Genomic DNA, 16,460 nt, shown 5'->3' with positions numbered 1-16,460 from the left:
TCGGGAGCCATCCGGAGCTCAACCGGTAAATGGTTCCATAGGTCACAGAGAACGCTCTCCCCCTGGGAGCCACCAAGCGGCATTCTCCGAACGGTGGCACCCTTAGGAGGCCCTCTCTGTGGGAGCGTACCGGGCGGAGGGAAGTTGATGCCGGCAGCAGGTGCAGATATATTGCAATATATCAAAATTAAATTATTTTTATATAATAGAATATGGAACCAACTGCTCATGTCCATATACAAAGATAAAAATAATTTTAAATGTAAATGCCCATTCCCTTTTACAACACACACAAACCTATAGCAGCAGATATTCATAAAGCCTCTTCAGTGCAAGTCACATACCTTGCATGAACATGAAATTTCATGTGATTGTGATCTGGATGTCTTATAGCACCTGGCTTATGATTACAACACTGAAGAATGCCCTAGACCAGGGTCCCCAACCCACAGGCCACGGCTCACCTCTGGGCCTTGAGCTGGCAAATGAGCTCACGTATCCCCACTTACATGAAGGGCGGGCGACTGTGTGTACTCCATTTGTACGAGTGGCATGTACGTGTGCCCACCACTCATGCGGAACCATCTCCTCTTTCCCACACCCCAGCTGATCTGCAAAGCCAAAAGGTGGGGGAACTCTGCCCTAGACACATGATTGCCATTTGTGACCTTCACAGTTTCTGGCAACCAAAGTCAAAGAAGGTCATAAATCGTAACCACACATCTACATCTAACAACCTGCAGTGATTTGCTTAATAATAGCAACAGAAAGTACAAGTACTTTTTCACTTATAATAGTTCATTTAATGATGGTTCAAAGTTACAAAGGCCATCAAAAAAAATGATTTACATGACTTCCGGTTTGCATCGCGGCAAGACAGGACGCAGGAAGGCAGGGCTCTGCCTTCTGAGCCTCATTTCATCCTGCTGGGGGGCCCTAAAAAAGGCCTAAAATTGCCCTGAAGAGGCAATAAGGAAGGATGGGTGCCTTGTTGATCACAGAGAGAGAGCAGTCTTTCTGTTTGATCCAAGAAAAGCCCTCCAAACCAGCAGGGGAAAGACCGGCAACATTCCTGTGGCCAGCCATTAGCTGCTGACAACCGAAGAAAAAAAGCACCAATTAACACTTCGTAAACAGCATGTTTGGAACTGGGCGAGAATATTGATCCTTTCTTTACTATTTTACAACTGAATTTCCTGGGAAAGTCTCCCAAGAAACTAAAAATCTCTGAATGTAAATGGAAGCGGCGTTTTAAATTTATGGGGGACAGAAACATACAATACTGAAGTGGAAGTAACATAAAGCTAGTTTTGATAAATTTGAGAACTGAGATAACCGTTAAGATTTTCTCTTTGAAAAAAAAAATTGAGGAGAAATATAAGAAAGCAATCCTTTGTTTTAAGGGTGGAAAATGGACTTTGAATGACATCTAGTGGTGGATTTGTGAATAGCACTATAATTTGCTTCCTAGCTGCTTGGTGATTCCTAGCTCAGGAGAACAGCTGGCAATAAAGGAAAATATTTTGCCATACTTATCACCCTGACCTTCTTGGATTACAAATACCTACTAAGCTTGGAAATTTAACTTCAAGAGCTAGTGGGAGAGAAAGCAAAATTTGATCTTGGACTACGCCTGGCGGGGAGAGACTTTTGAGCTGTTTTCAGAGAGGTTGAACATTTTGAATCACTTCAAACATTGTGGATTACAACCTTGCCTGATTGTCAATTTTTGGATACTTGAAACAAAGGATCACTATAAAAATTGCTTTCAGGATTGAACCTATAGTTTGAAATCTATTGGATTATAAAGGATAACATATAAAGACCAGAAAACTAGAGGAAACTTTGATCTACTCTCAGAGACTGGTGATACTAGAGGATCTCCAGGAACGATGCCTCAAGAAAAAACAAACACCTTTCAGAAAGAAATATATTGATTAATGAATTGACATTATTGATTTAAGAATTATTATTTGTATGATATTAGTAAAATATGATGATGTTTATATTTAACTCTGTATACATTAACAGTACCAAAAATTATAACTGTGTATTGAGGCAAAAATGGGAAAAATATGGAGAAGAAGGATCAGGAGAAAAAAATACTGGATTGTGTAGTATTGAACAGATTTATATTTTAACCCAGACAACATGTTTTCTAAGCACTAAAGATTGTAATTCTTAAAAATTAATAAGACTTTTATAAAAAAAAACTTACAACCTGTTCCCAAAGTTATGACTGTAGCATTATCCCTGTAGTCACATGATCGTAATCTGGGCTTGGCAACTGGCTCAGGTATACTCTGGTTGCATGTAATCATGATTTGTACCCTTCCTAGCCAGCTTCCAACATGTAAAGTCAATTGGGGGAGCTGGATTCACTATTTCATGTGATTCACTTAATGACCATGTGATTTGTTAATACAACCATGGTAAAATGGTTGTAAAAATTGGGTCCAGTCACATGACTCATGTACTGACTGTTATCACTTAACGTCCAAAATTCCACTTCCAGGTGTGGTCATAAGTCAGGGACTACCTGTACTGGAACTTCCATGTCTTCCACGTCACACTTTATGACCACATTGTTTAGTAATGAAAATACCAATCACAATTACTGTTGTTAACTACCTGTATCTAAATTTAAGATACGTGCCTTTCATCCTTTCAAGGATATTCACATATGAACATTTTAGGTCATTCTGTCAAAAAGCTTTCTGAATAACTGAATGAATGTGGCATTTTGCCTGACAATTCAGGGTTCAAGGATGGGATGCAATAAAAACAAGTGTGCATAAATAAACATGCAAGAAAGAGGCAGGTAGGAGGCTGGGTTCTTGGCAACTTTGTGTACACACCACTCATTCTAAGTGTTTTCTATCTTTCATACTGATGATTTCTCAAGATGGATTGGCATGCAGGCAATCAACTGTCCAACAGCAGGGGACAATTCTTAAACCTCTCGTCATTAGACCCATTTTTCACCTAAAATATATCAGGGTTCTTTAAAAGTATACTTTTAATTACTGTACATAACGTAAGCAAACACCTACTGAACAATGAAAGTATTCAGTTGAAGATAACGAGAACCATATGAGGTCAGAAAAATTGCACAACAAAGAAACATGTCCAATTATTTTTGCAGTATTTCCTCTTGATTATTTGAAAACTATCAAGCGTTTCTGAAGAATACTCAACATAAGAGCTCTGATTCTGAAGACTAGAAAGGACTGTGTATAACCATTAACTTTGCAGTAGTTTGAAGGATCCTTGGATGTTTTTATTGCATCGTAACTTGAACTCATAAAAACTGCTGCACTGGTTATTTCTAGTTAATGCACAATGTAGAAGGGCATTGAGTAGTTACCCTTTAGGATCCAGACTTTCCTTATTCTTCTGCCACTTCATGGATAGATTAATTGAAATCAGCCTTACCGGATACACAATGTGAGAATATAGTTAGGGTGGAGGTGATCTTAAATCCACGCTAATACTGGAGCTGGAATGTAGTTTCCTATTTTGAAACTACCGGTATATGCCAGTTTTAAAATCCACCTTCTTTTGTTCTGTTTCAGTACAATAATAGAGATTTTAATGAATGGTTTCAAGCGATAAGCCTAACTGTCCATAAAAAATATGCTTCAAATTGTTCCAAATAGATCCAAATGTTGTTTATGTTTCTTCTGATAAATAAAATACAAGACTGTATTATAAGCAGAAGTCTGTATGGCAGAATCATTCTAAGTCCCAAAGATTCTAAGAGGCTCAGATGAGTCTATTCAACCATTGGTTTATTGGAGCACAGGAGAAAGATGCACTTCAGCAGATCAGTTATCCTGGCCTAGATCAGACCTGGGCAGCCCCCCGACCATATCCAACCCTTTGACTGTCCGTCCCTGTCCAGCCCACCTGAGGTCAATTGGTAATTATTAATCAAATGTAAGTAAGCATATGCCATGCATGCAATACAACTTCATTGCTTTTCTTTTGAAGGTAACTCCCCCCCCCCATTTACATGGGTGGGTGCGTGCATGCCTGCACACCTTTACAGCCCTATAAATTCGGCCATACATAATCTTTTCTCTTCTCTTCCCCAAAAGTTAGTTTATTCCCTTCTTTTTCCTCTTGATGATGGAAGTCCCAATATAACTGAAAACCATATAATAGAAAAGCATGCCTATCATTCACTATGTTTCATTATGGCAACTTTCAGATTCCCACACATTCCCATTAACATGGTTTGAACACTTTTTGTTCATCCAGTGGCTTCATTTCAAAACTATGTAAATTGCCGTCTTATAAAACAGGTATTTTAGAGGCAACTGCAGTAACTTTAAAACCAGACAGATTTATATCTCACTTCTATTTCCTATGATTCAAGGCAGCATAAATATGTTGTCTTCTCCCATTTTCCCTAAATCAATGTGAAGTGGGTTGGGCTGACAGAGAGTCACTCAAAGTCACTGAGTTGGACTAGAGTTCATGGTCTCCCACATCTTTAATTACACTAAGGTTGATTGTGATATATGAATGCAGCAGATCTATGTTTTAATCCCAAAGATTATTAGTATTTTCTTTAAAACAAGGATTAATACAGGTGCCCTTCCAAAGGTGGCTGAACTCATGACAGGCAACCAATATGACCAATGGTAAAAGACAATGAGAACTGTCATTCATCATCTGGACCATCCCTGGTTTAATGCAGAATGATAATCTATAGATCTTATCTAAAAAGACTCCTTGCTGTTATGCATTATCTTGTATCTGAGTTTAAAATCATCAACAAAATGTCTTTTTAATGTAACACTAGATTTATTTGGAATTTCTCTAGCTTCCAACATCAGGAAACAGTGCTGTACTCTCTCATTCACTCATGTATTTATGGCACATGACAGAAACACAGTTCTGCTATCTGTCTATGTACAGGGTTCCTTGCAGCAAATGAGCAATTCTAACTTGGGAAAGCCAATATTCCATTTTACTACTTGCCTTTTAACCATCCTTCAAGGCAAATTTTCTTAATTTCATAAATTGTGATATTTGGCATTTCTCCTGGTGAGACATTGTGGAGAAGCTGGGAAAGGAACAGAAGATAAGAGTAGACATCAACAATCAAGAGACAGAGGATGAGTCAGCCGGTGGCTGGCAACTTAGTCCAGGTGCCAAGAAATCTGGGGAAGTGTTCAAAATCACTCACCGAGCTTCTCCATTAATTAACTCACTATAAAGCAAAGTGGGAAAATTCTCTTAGTTTCCAAAATTCTGTATTTACCCCAAATTAGCATTAAAACTTCCTGTTCTTGACTCCCCTTCTATGATCTTGGCTACCTGCACTGGGCTTGACATTACTGTAAAAAAGAACTCACATAAAGTACATTAGCCAAATCCTTACCCAACTACTACAGCTGGAATGCTGCTAGCAATTTTATGGTGGAACTGGAATATGATGGGACGGTATCTAGTGTTCTCCAGATGTTTTAGACTCCAAATGGCTTCAATCATCACCAGCCACCATCAAAAATAACAAATGAGAGGATTGTTCTCTATAACATCAGGGACACTTCAGATTACTCATTTTTAACTCTAAGCAAATTCCACTGAATTTAATAAGACTTATACCTAGGTTCTTCAAGCACCGGAATAAGTTAGAATCTACAATAACCTATTGTACTTGATTGTTCATGCATTTAAGAGATAAATTTATTCTAACTATTGCCTAACAGAAGTGACTTCAAACCCTTATTTATCTAATTTTTAAAATGTCAGCATCTTTCTTCCCCTGCCACATTCCTTTAAAAAAAATCATATCAAGAAAGCACTGAATGTTTCCTACACTCAGCTCCTACATTATAACTAGGGAAAGAGGAAAATCACAAGGCAAGCTGTCAGATCTTATTAATGTCAGCAGTAGCATTACAAGCCATTATACTGTTGAGGGATGAACTTTGCAACTCTTGTTCAAATTATCTCTTATGTTACCATAGAGATAGCTTTACTTTCTTTCACAAAACCATCCAGTGAAAGACAGTACACACACACACCTGCCTGACCTTTGCTGGGGAGGGCAAATACATAATGCAACCATTCTCTGCCAGAAATGTCATTAAGTCATTAAAAAGTAGGTTGGAAAATATACAGCTTCAGCAATTCTGATCATTTCCCCATCAATAGTCTCCTGTATTACCATATTTGGTGCCTCACCATTCCATCCACAAACTGCAAATTCAAGATCTTCAGTAGATTGGGTTTTATGGCGTATGGCAAACAACAAACTCTTAGATTTGGACTAATAAGGCCTGGATCAAACTATCTCATCTCCACAATTTATTATACAGCTTTATGTAACTCACAAATTACATGTATAGGATATTAACTGAACAAATGAATATTAAGTGCAAATGCAATTAATATATATTTTGGTTAGAAAAGATATTTTAAACTTGACATTATTGATGTTATTAGGAAAATGTAACAAAGATGTTGATATTCAGTTGTATATGTATTAATAACAATAAGAATTGTATTTGCCTAATGTGGGAAAATATGTACTACCAGAAGAAGAGAGGAAGCATTGGATGGTGTAATATTGGGCCTAGATTGAAGAAGTTAATATGTACCACTGAATTACTAATGGACCCAGGACAACATGTTGTTTATTAAGTACTTATTATTGTAAAGCTAGAAAATTAATTTTATATATATAAATAAAAGGCAATGATGGAGGAAAGAGAAGTAGATAAGGAGACTTGAGATGAAGCTTTTTCCAACTTTTTCCAAAAATGACTTGGATCCAGGTAGGTCCTTGCCTAATGACCACATGGGATTCAATCAGCAAAAGCAACTGTGAATGCCATCACTAAAGTGGAGTAGTTATGTTTCACTTAATGACTGCATCACTTAGTGACAGAGTTGCCAGTTTCAGTTACGAGTTATTACGTGAGGACTACCGGTACACAAATGCAGGGAGTGGCATTACCAAGATCCTTATAAAGTTAATGTTCCATTATTGTCAGTGATCATCCAAATGCTAACCAATAGCTCATAAGGACACTTAAGGAGTCTCAGTCTATACAGCAATTCAAATCATGTGTAGTTCTCCTTCTCCCTATCTGAGATTGTACTCAGTAATTTCAAACAAAAAATACAGGAATTGTTTGAGAACAGTAGAATTATAGAATTTAATAAGGTAAAGGTAAAGGTTCCCCCGCACATGCGTGCTAGTCGTTTCCGACTCTAGGGGCCGGTGCTCATCTCCGTTTCAAAGCTGAAGAGTCAGCGCTTGTCCGAGGACGTCTCCGTGGTCATGTGGCCGGCATGACTAGATGCCAAAGGCGCACGGAACGCTGTTACCTTCCCACTGTACTGGTCCCTATTTTTCTACTTGCATTTTTACGTGCTTTCGAACTGCTAGGTTGGCAGAAGCTGGGACGAGTAACAGGCGCTCACTCTGCTACACGGCACTCGGGATTCGACCCACCAAACTGCCGACCTTCTGATCGACAAGCTCAGCGTCCTAACCCACTGAGCCACTGCGTCCCTTTTATAGAATTTAATACTCCTACATAAACAGTAACAGTATGATTTTCATTTTAATCTAGGAGTTAAAATTTACCGATGAAGTTCATTTTCTTACAGCTTTGACATGAAAGGTGCTATTTTTGGGGGGGAGGGGTCAGGAGGGGGGATAAGTCAGAAGAATTTCATCTGGAGGGTTGCTATTTCACTCTGACAGATCTCCAGTGAGAAAAACTGCACAGCCAGTGCTAAGAAGCCAAAGATGTCCTGTTCACAGAAAATCTCTGGAGCCTGAATGAGCAGCGCCACATTAATTTAAAGTGAAAATCCTCCTCACAGGGTCTCTGCTGCCAGCCTGCTGAGTTGTTACTTTTATCAATGTGCCCCACGCAAGTGTGTGTGCTTCAGGGACACGCCTCTGGAAGACTAAGGCGCATATTAATTTCCACACCTCCCCAGAGCTGGCAAGACCTCTCTCATTAATCACACTCTGGACGCAAATCATATTTACTTGTATCATAGGGTATTTCATTTCTTGCTTGTATATAAATAGAAGTAGCACAGGCCACTGGGGCAATAATCTCTTTATTGTGCAGTAGGGCCTGCGTAATGTCAAAGGTATCATTGTAACAAAGACAGCTTTCTATTAGAGAAGACTGATTGAATCGGGGGGAAAATGTCATGTTAAATTCTGATTTAAAAAAGACTATCTAGAATGCTCAAGTTATGGATTAGGGGTGAAATCCAACGTGGCATTTCTGCTGAAGAAACTGTTTCATAGAATCACAAGGGGCTGGGAATGTTTCCACAGCCTGCAGAAAGCTGCTACTGGACTGCTTAGCGTGGAATTTTACTGTATAAAACCTGACTGCATTCATATAAATGGTACTATTGTGGTGAAACATTTAGTTCCATACAGAACTTCCACTGTTGGTTTTCTGCTGACAAATATCCCTGGTTTTTCTCTACATTTCAGATATAGACTGGGTTGGCCTATATCTACATACATTAATAATAATTTGCTTAATCATGGTTTGTTCCATATATCATAACTGACTGGGAGTACACTTTGTCATTAACTGTATCTACAAATCACAATATTTGGATCTGATCACCAACTGAAATCTATTATAATTTAGTGTGAAGTCACCCAATGCTACCTGCCCTATCTTCCTATTCTACAAGGAACTTGTGAAACTCCTGCCTCGCCACAAGATCCTTTTCCACAGCCAGTCGTAATATCCCTTGTAGCTTCTATTGAATTTTTGTGCCACTACAAGTGCCCTCATGGCTCTCTCCTGTGATTTCAATGGACAAGGAAGGGAGAAGAGGAAGGGCTATCCAGCTATCAACAGAACCCTGACCCCCGTTTTCCTTATTTCCTCATTGTATTTTCTTTTGTGACAGAATTCCTGTGATTGTGAAGGAGCAGAGACTGAGTGGACAATCAAGGTGAACAGTGTTCTGGTTTTAGAGGCAGGAATAAGGAAATCCAGAAGCCTCTTCATCATTTCCTCCGAAGCAGAAGCCCAATCAAACCTTAATCAGCTCAGTTTTCCAACCTCCACAATATCATATAGATAGGCAACAGAGATTTCTTTTTTATGTTGGGCAGGGACCATTCCACTATTTCGTATTTGACAGTGCATAACTTCCTTATTAAATTAATCAGCTTTTTATACACTAGCTGCTAAGCTGCTTGATACACTAGTTTCTTTCACCTTATATTTCTCTAGTTTTTGGTTCCAACACTAAAAGAGGTCATATTCACCCCTACCCAACAAGTGTTCTTTTTATGACCCATCTTCTATATGTCTGAGTCAGATAAATCCATTATTTTATACTCCTTACAATTAATTTAATATCAGAAATGGCCAGGACCAATCCTTGGCCCCTGCAGCCAGAAGGTTTGATGAAGCAAGAGCCCTGTAAATAGGCAAATGGATCCACGGAATCACAATAGAAAAAAATACATTTACTATGCTTTCAAATATATTACCCCTGAGGCAGACATAATTTGTCTACTGTGGTATCCCAGGGGTCCAGAACTGTTTTCAAATTGGCTTAGAATTCTCTAAAAGGAATAATACTGAGCTGAAATCTGCTTTGAAAGATTCCCAAAGTTTTCCAGTGTGAAAGAGGTTTTAGTTTTTCTGTGTTTTTCTGAGAAATTCTACGATATTCCACTGATATTTTTTGTCTTTGTTGTTGTAGATAACTACTGCTGGCCTTATTGTTTTCTGGTACACACTGTCCTATCACCCTGGAGCTGGATGTTTACACTTTTACAATTGTAAACACCTAATGTGAGAAGTTACCACGTGATTTATTTCCTTGGATTTAAGTCAAATCTGGGAGGTTGCAAACTGCTGAAAGGAGAAGCATGCAATGAAGGACCTTTGCACTGTTGGCCATGTCATAACAAAATAACTGTAAGAACATATTATTTTACCTAGTAAATGTCACTGAAAGCCTCACCTCTGAAAAAAATTGAAAGAAAATAGTCTTTGATTAAACTAAATAAGGACTGGCAAAAAATATATTTAGAGAGGGAATTTTGTTCAAATTGTGAATGTATTCAGCTCTTCTCCCCCCTCCCCAAAATTTAAAACCCCAAGCCATTTCTTTAAAAATTTAGTTAGCTGCCAAATTCTCAATAATGCAATTTGCAATATATAGGATACTGAATTACAATAGACAAATGACAAAAACTCACAACCAAGTCACAAATGGATTACATGAAGCTAGAGTTAATAGCAAACTCTTAAGAGAAACTGCTGTGTCATCATTGCAATGGAAACCTGGTTAAAGCATTCCATCCCGGATAGTGCTTTTAGCTTGAGTGAACTTTCAATATTTCATCTTATTTCATTTTTAACGTGTGTCATTGTGTTCACAGAAAAAAGTGACAATAAAGTTTATCTTATTTTATTATTAGTGGGGCACATATATACTACGCCTCACAGGATTGGATCATTAAACAAGTTGGTTGCTATACCCAAAGACGATGGAACTTCAATAGCCGTCAGTAGTTTTTGTGCATGTTGGTGGAGCCCTTCTAGTTTCCTGCAAGGAAGCCTGATATAATCTGTTCAGATGAGCGTTCTTCTTACCTTCACAGCCCAAATGGACTGGTCCAAAGGATGGAAAAGTTTGAAACAGAAGCCATCTTTTTTGGAGGGTCTCTCAATGAGTTCACAAGAATGAAGCAAAATGGTGCCCACCCACTGTCCAGTCTTTGGAGTTTTATAGATTAGGAGCACTCCAGGTTTCAGTACACACCACAGTTTAGTCCAGCTCTTCAGAGTGCCACGTATCTGGAGAACAAGAATAAAGAGAAATACTCTAAACCAATAAAACAGTTTTTTAATGGTGCAGAACAAGACCTTCATTCTAAATTCAGTTATTCCAAGTGTCTTATTTGGCTCAACCACATTAAATGTTTTGAGGTTTAAACCAAGCTTCCAGTTAAACTCTCTGAGAAGAAATTGGACAGGTTATCTCTTAAAAAGCCAATGAAGACATTTTTCCCTTTGCTCTTAAGATTCAAGTCTTTCTCCTCAACCCCAAACCACAGTCATATTTAAACAAGAAGTGCTCCTTTGAATTCCTACAGTCTCTCACTGCTGGTCTAAATGAATCTGTATATTAGTGCTTTTGAGTTATTCGTGGCTCCTGGGGACTGCCTGGACAAGTCCATGCAATTTTCTTGGCAAGCTTATTCAGCAGTGATTTGCCACTGCTGGGTTCCCAGGGCTGAGAGACAGGAGCTGGCCCAAGGTCACCCAGCTGGCTTTGTGCCTAGGATGGGGCTAGAATTCAGTCTCCAAGTTTCTAACTTGGTGCCTTAACATGTACCAAATTGGCTCTCATGTAAATATTACTGTTGGCTATTTTTGGTATTTAAGTTGTGTATGTACGTTAGAACTGTAAACTGCTCAGAGTTGACTAATGATTGGGGTGGCAGATAGGAACAACCAAACAAATAATCAAACAATAAAATTGTGTGTGTTTTTTAAAAAAAGGAAAAGATGGGAATCATAGCTGTTAAGCCATTCAAAAGCAAAGAAGGTCTTTGCTAAACAAATCAAGGATGCTACCAGTCCCGCTGATAATATTCTTCCTTCTTTTAAACTGTGCTTCATCTCCTGTTTTGCTACAAAGACACCTTGGCTATGACTTCAAATATATTGCTTGTTTCCCAAGAGGGCTATTTTATAGCACTAAATAAATTCTGTGTAGAAAGCAGTGAATGAATTATAATGCACAATTCTAAAAACTGTTCAGACTCCTTACACACATATTCTTAAAGTGACATTTTGCATCAAATTACCTTCAACCAATCTGCCATAATGACCACACGGGGATCTTTCAAAGCACTAAAGAGTTGCTTGGTGGCTTTTTTCTTCTCCTGCTTGTAGTTTTTTTTCTGAACCTATTATATCAGAGAGATAAAATATCAGTCAGGAACACATTTCCCCCCCTCTTTCTATTACTGGCAAAATGAGAGGAAAAAAACAAAGAAAAGATAGGCTATGTTCCCCATTTAAGTGGCATTCCTCTGCTCCCAGAAACAATTTGCTGGAATTTTTTTGCAGCATTAAATACAACAGCAATTGGGATCCGTCAGGTATTCCCCCCTTCCCTTTGTCTGTAAAATGTTTTTATTTTGGTATTCGACTCATTACAGTTCTATAGCTACTCCAGTCAAGAACAACTAACCTGTTACTCATTCATACAACTAACAAATCCTCATAGGATTTGGGGAAAAGTAAATAGGGGTACATATGTTACCCTGTGTCTTCAGGAGAAGAGTGTGATAAATTTTCATTACTAAGAAATAATTTTGCCTTAAAACTGAAGAATCTACCAGAAATCTGGAAGTTGAATTATGTAAATATTGGCCATTAGTCAAGATAAATGTTTAGACAACTGGTTTTCAAATCTCTACAGCGACCAGCTTATTGCAGTAATCATGACATGCATAAAATATGTACATACTCACTATCAAACAAGGTTCATGACCCTGCAAATATCTTTGTGTATATTATGCAAATAGGTTTAGTAACCAAAATACCTGCTCTCATATTGATATTCTGAAGGAATTCTGAAGAGCCATATGTAGTAGTGTGTGTAAATGGCTGCAAAAACATTGAAATATTAAGGGACTATGGCTTGGTGGTGACAGCAAATACTGGCCTTTCTGATATTGTTAAACTACAAGTCCGATAATCTAGTAGTGGGGCCAAAGATTAGGGATGCTAGAAGTTATAGCTTAATACTTTCTAAAGGGTAATACAAGAGATCTTAAGTTCAATTCCCGATATTTCCAGATAATATGGATAGAAAAATCACCTTCTTAAGATCCTGTAAAGACTGGAAAATTGGATTCATTAATCTAGTGAACAAGGCAATCTGCTTTGCAAAACTATTTTAACTCATTTTGGGGATATATAGCAAGGCCTAAACTAGGCGGAATCCAGATTAGAATCAAATAAATAAACAAATCACAATTATGAAAATTTGAAGGACTTTGAGAATAATAAATGCAAGGTTATTTTAGAGATTAGGAGACATTAGTTGACAAGGCTGTTTTGCATACTGTTTTCAGCCTAATGTATATAGTAGGACTGTTTGCCTATGCCTATGGAAATTTAAGAGTGGTCTGTCTGTCTTGTCTATCTATCATCTGCCAATCAGTGAGGAACAAAGGATGCAGCTTAATCTTCTTCCATCTACCTTTAATGTTTCCTTCTTATTATTTCTTCCAGTAGGAGATACACACTCCTTATCAGACCCATTGCAAAATTTGTGCTCAGTCTATGAAAAGAAGAAAAAAGAAAAGATAGGAATTAGATAAATATGAAATTATTTTAGAATTTTGTTAAGATGATGAACTAAATGGGTTGATAGAAACATCTGTAATATTGAAACACTGAGAGAATGTGGGCACTCTGAAATGGCTACCATGGCAAAGAGCTTCCTATACAGAAAATACTCACTATAGATGGATATGGATGTCACAAGAACCTCATTTACCAGATGTTAAATTGGTAAGTTTAGTCCCTGTCACAATCACCATCCTCTCCCTCAATGCGGTGATGATGATGATTACTGAGGATTTAATACATCAACTTACAACCGGTCACTTAGTGACTGGTCAGTTACAACAGAGCCCCCAAAAGCTACTTATGTCCTGGTTCTGAAATTACAACGCTACTTCCTAAGGTCATGTGACCATATTTACAACTGTTATGACACACATATATAAAATTTGGATTGCTAACAAAGAATTAAAGGGAAATTGGTATAGCTATTTCAAGCTGCTTTGCTCTCATCAGCCAGCCACACCCCCTTCTGAGATTCAAACCTGGGCTGCTTGCACATTAGGCAGCTTTGTTAACCTCTAGGCCACAGGCTCTTTCTCACATTGTCAGTTAGGGCCATCCACAGGCAGCAGTCGCTAACTGATATAGCTGACAAAGTGAGAAAAAGCCTGTGGCCTAGAGGTTAACACAGCTGCCTAAGTGCAAGCAGCTCAGGTTCGAATCTCAGAAGGGTGCGGCTGGCTGATGAGAGCAAAGCAGCTTGAAATAGCTATACTAGTCTCCCTTTAATTCTTTGTTAGCAATCCAAATTTAATATAAAAATTATTGTCGCAGTTAGCGACTGCTGCCTGTGGATTGCCCTAGTTTGGGCTGATACAGGCAAAAGATTCCTTCTCCCCATATTTGGGTTGACAGAGTTCATAAAAAAAAACACTAGACACACACACACACACACACACACACACACACACACACACACACGGTATAGATATATATCCACACAAATTATTACAATTCAGTTTTTAAGGAATAAATTGTGACCACATAAAATTATATTGTCCACTCTTTCTGTTTTGCACTGATTGAAACTGTATATATTTTCATCAAGTCTATCTTTGGTATCAGGAACACAAGTCTTTTTCCTAGAACACATTTCCTAGAACACACATTTTTAGGTCTTATTACTAAAACCTGACTCACAGTATGAAGAATATTCAACCAACCAATACAGAAAGACCACAAAATGTAACCAAAGTATGTGCATTAGTATGCCTTAACAGTAAATATCTCCAATATAGTAGGGCAGACATCTAACTTTTTTTGGACAATTGCTCTCAGGGCTCCAATAAATATCCAAAATATTATTGGTAGTCCTCAACTTATGACCACAACTGAGCCCCAAATTTCTGTGAAAAATGGTCATAATTCACTTTTTTCAATGTCGTAACTTTGAATGTTCATGAAATGAACTGTTGTAAGTCAGGACTACCTGTAGAATAATGTCATCTTAAGGTTATAACAAACCTATTTAACATCCCTTCTGAATAGTATCTCATTTTACTCTGATATGGTGCAAGATTGAGGGGAGAAGGGAGCACATTTCCAAACAAAGCATTTGACTATAGCTATCTACTATTTTTATTTTCTAATAACGCCTCTGAAATCCACAAGTGACTTGGCCTGCTTAAAGCTATTGTGGATACATCATGGGTTGACATTATATTTGAAAGTGGTCTTTAGAAATAAATGGAGATAAAAACAAGGCAATAAAAACATTTACTTTTAGATAGTAGAAATTCGATGGAAAGAAAATCCAGGGCAAAGATTTATACCCACATTATTTGTGCAGCACAAAAATAACAAAGATAATCATGCTTTGATAACCATAAATGTTTCTATGTTTGAACTCTAAAAAACAGGGCTCAGGGAAAGATGATAAAAATTTTGTTCTTAAAATCATACTTGCTTAGATTCTCCATTAGCAGAATAAGTTGCCAACAATATCTGACTTGGCTTGATAGAAGATATTAGGGCCGATACAGTGCACAGAAAGACATTGTTAACTCATAAATATAAACAAATATCAATATTCAAGCTGTGTTGCAGTTTTTGTTATTTGTATTCTATTCCCACAGTTTACTCAAGGAAAAGGCACAATTGCAAGGTCATTTTGCTCCAGTTTGTCTACCTCTGCTCTGCTTTCCAACAATGCTGGAAAAGAAGGTGAACAGCAACAGTAATCAATATATTCTGACTCTCATTTTTAGGCTACAGACAGACCACTCTCTTGGCAGGTCAAGTGAAAATGCTGGTTGTGAAGGCAAAGAGTTTTTTGTTCCTCCAGTGCATTTCAAAATAGACCAGGGGCAATTCACTACTGATAATTAACCGGTTTTCCCCTACAATGCATGAAGATGCTCCATTTAACTGTTTCTCAATAATATGCCATAGCTCAGTCTTGCTGCCAACCCATTGCTGAATTAGGCTGAAGATGTTCCTGTACAAAACTAATTTCCTATCTTATGCTAGCTGAAGGCCTCCCACGAAGACATTTTAGATTGAATAGAATTGTCTTTGGAAGTCAGCAATCTGCTGGCCATGCTCCAATTGATCCAGGACAGAACTGCACCTTCCTTTCAATTATTAGGCATGGCAAGTTTTACTATGGCCAACAGGGACTAGATCAGGGGTAAGCAACCTTGGCTCTTTTATGACTCGTGGACTTCAACTCCCAGAATTCCTAAGCTAGCATGGCTCAGCTTGGAAACCTCTCCCTTTCCCCTCAGCATGGCTGGCGCAGGAATTCTGGGAGTTGAAGTCCACATGTCATAAAAGAGCCAAGGTTGCCTATCTCTGGACTAGATACTTCAATGGCACAGTCAATTATTGTTATTTATCCTTGTTCTATCATGGAAATATCAACCTAATGGAATGTGGACTGCAGATTTACCAAGTTAGCATTACATCATTACAACTTGCAGTCATAATCAATCAATCAACCAACCAACCACCCAGGACTTATATGGATTCTCACCTCTACAAAAAAAAAAAAAAGTTCCTCAGGAGTTTGTCAGGCATCAGTTTTCAGAAAAGTTATAAGCATTTGCCATTTCTTTT

At 38.0% G+C, this 16,460-nt stretch overlaps 1 protein-coding gene across 3 annotated transcripts in view; it reads right to left on the bottom strand.

Annotated features, from left to right (window-relative positions):
* Positions 1 to 16,460, bottom strand: part of OSBPL5 (oxysterol binding protein like 5) — a 131,840-nt gene that overhangs the window by 33,486 nt on the left and 81,894 nt on the right. For 2 of the 3 annotated variants that reach the window (XM_083371586.1, XM_083371585.1), the window contains exons 4-6: positions 13,255 to 13,335; positions 11,849 to 11,950; positions 10,629 to 10,832 (exon numbers count right to left, since the gene is read on the bottom strand). In XM_083371586.1, coding sequence (XP_083227712.1) covers positions 10,629 to 10,832; positions 11,849 to 11,950; positions 13,255 to 13,335 — 387 coding nt within the window. The remainder of the gene's footprint in view (positions 1 to 10,628; positions 10,833 to 11,848; positions 11,951 to 13,254; positions 13,336 to 16,460) is intronic. The other variant, XM_083371587.1, reaches the window with a different exon arrangement.

Source organism: Vipera ursinii (assembly GCF_947247035.1).
Source record: "Vipera ursinii genome assembly, chromosome: 1".
NCBI classification, from domain to species: domain Eukaryota; kingdom Metazoa; phylum Chordata; class Lepidosauria; order Squamata; family Viperidae; genus Vipera; species Vipera ursinii.
The sequence above is the reverse complement of the archived record's forward strand: the minus strand, read 5'-3'. Positions and strand labels throughout refer to the sequence as shown.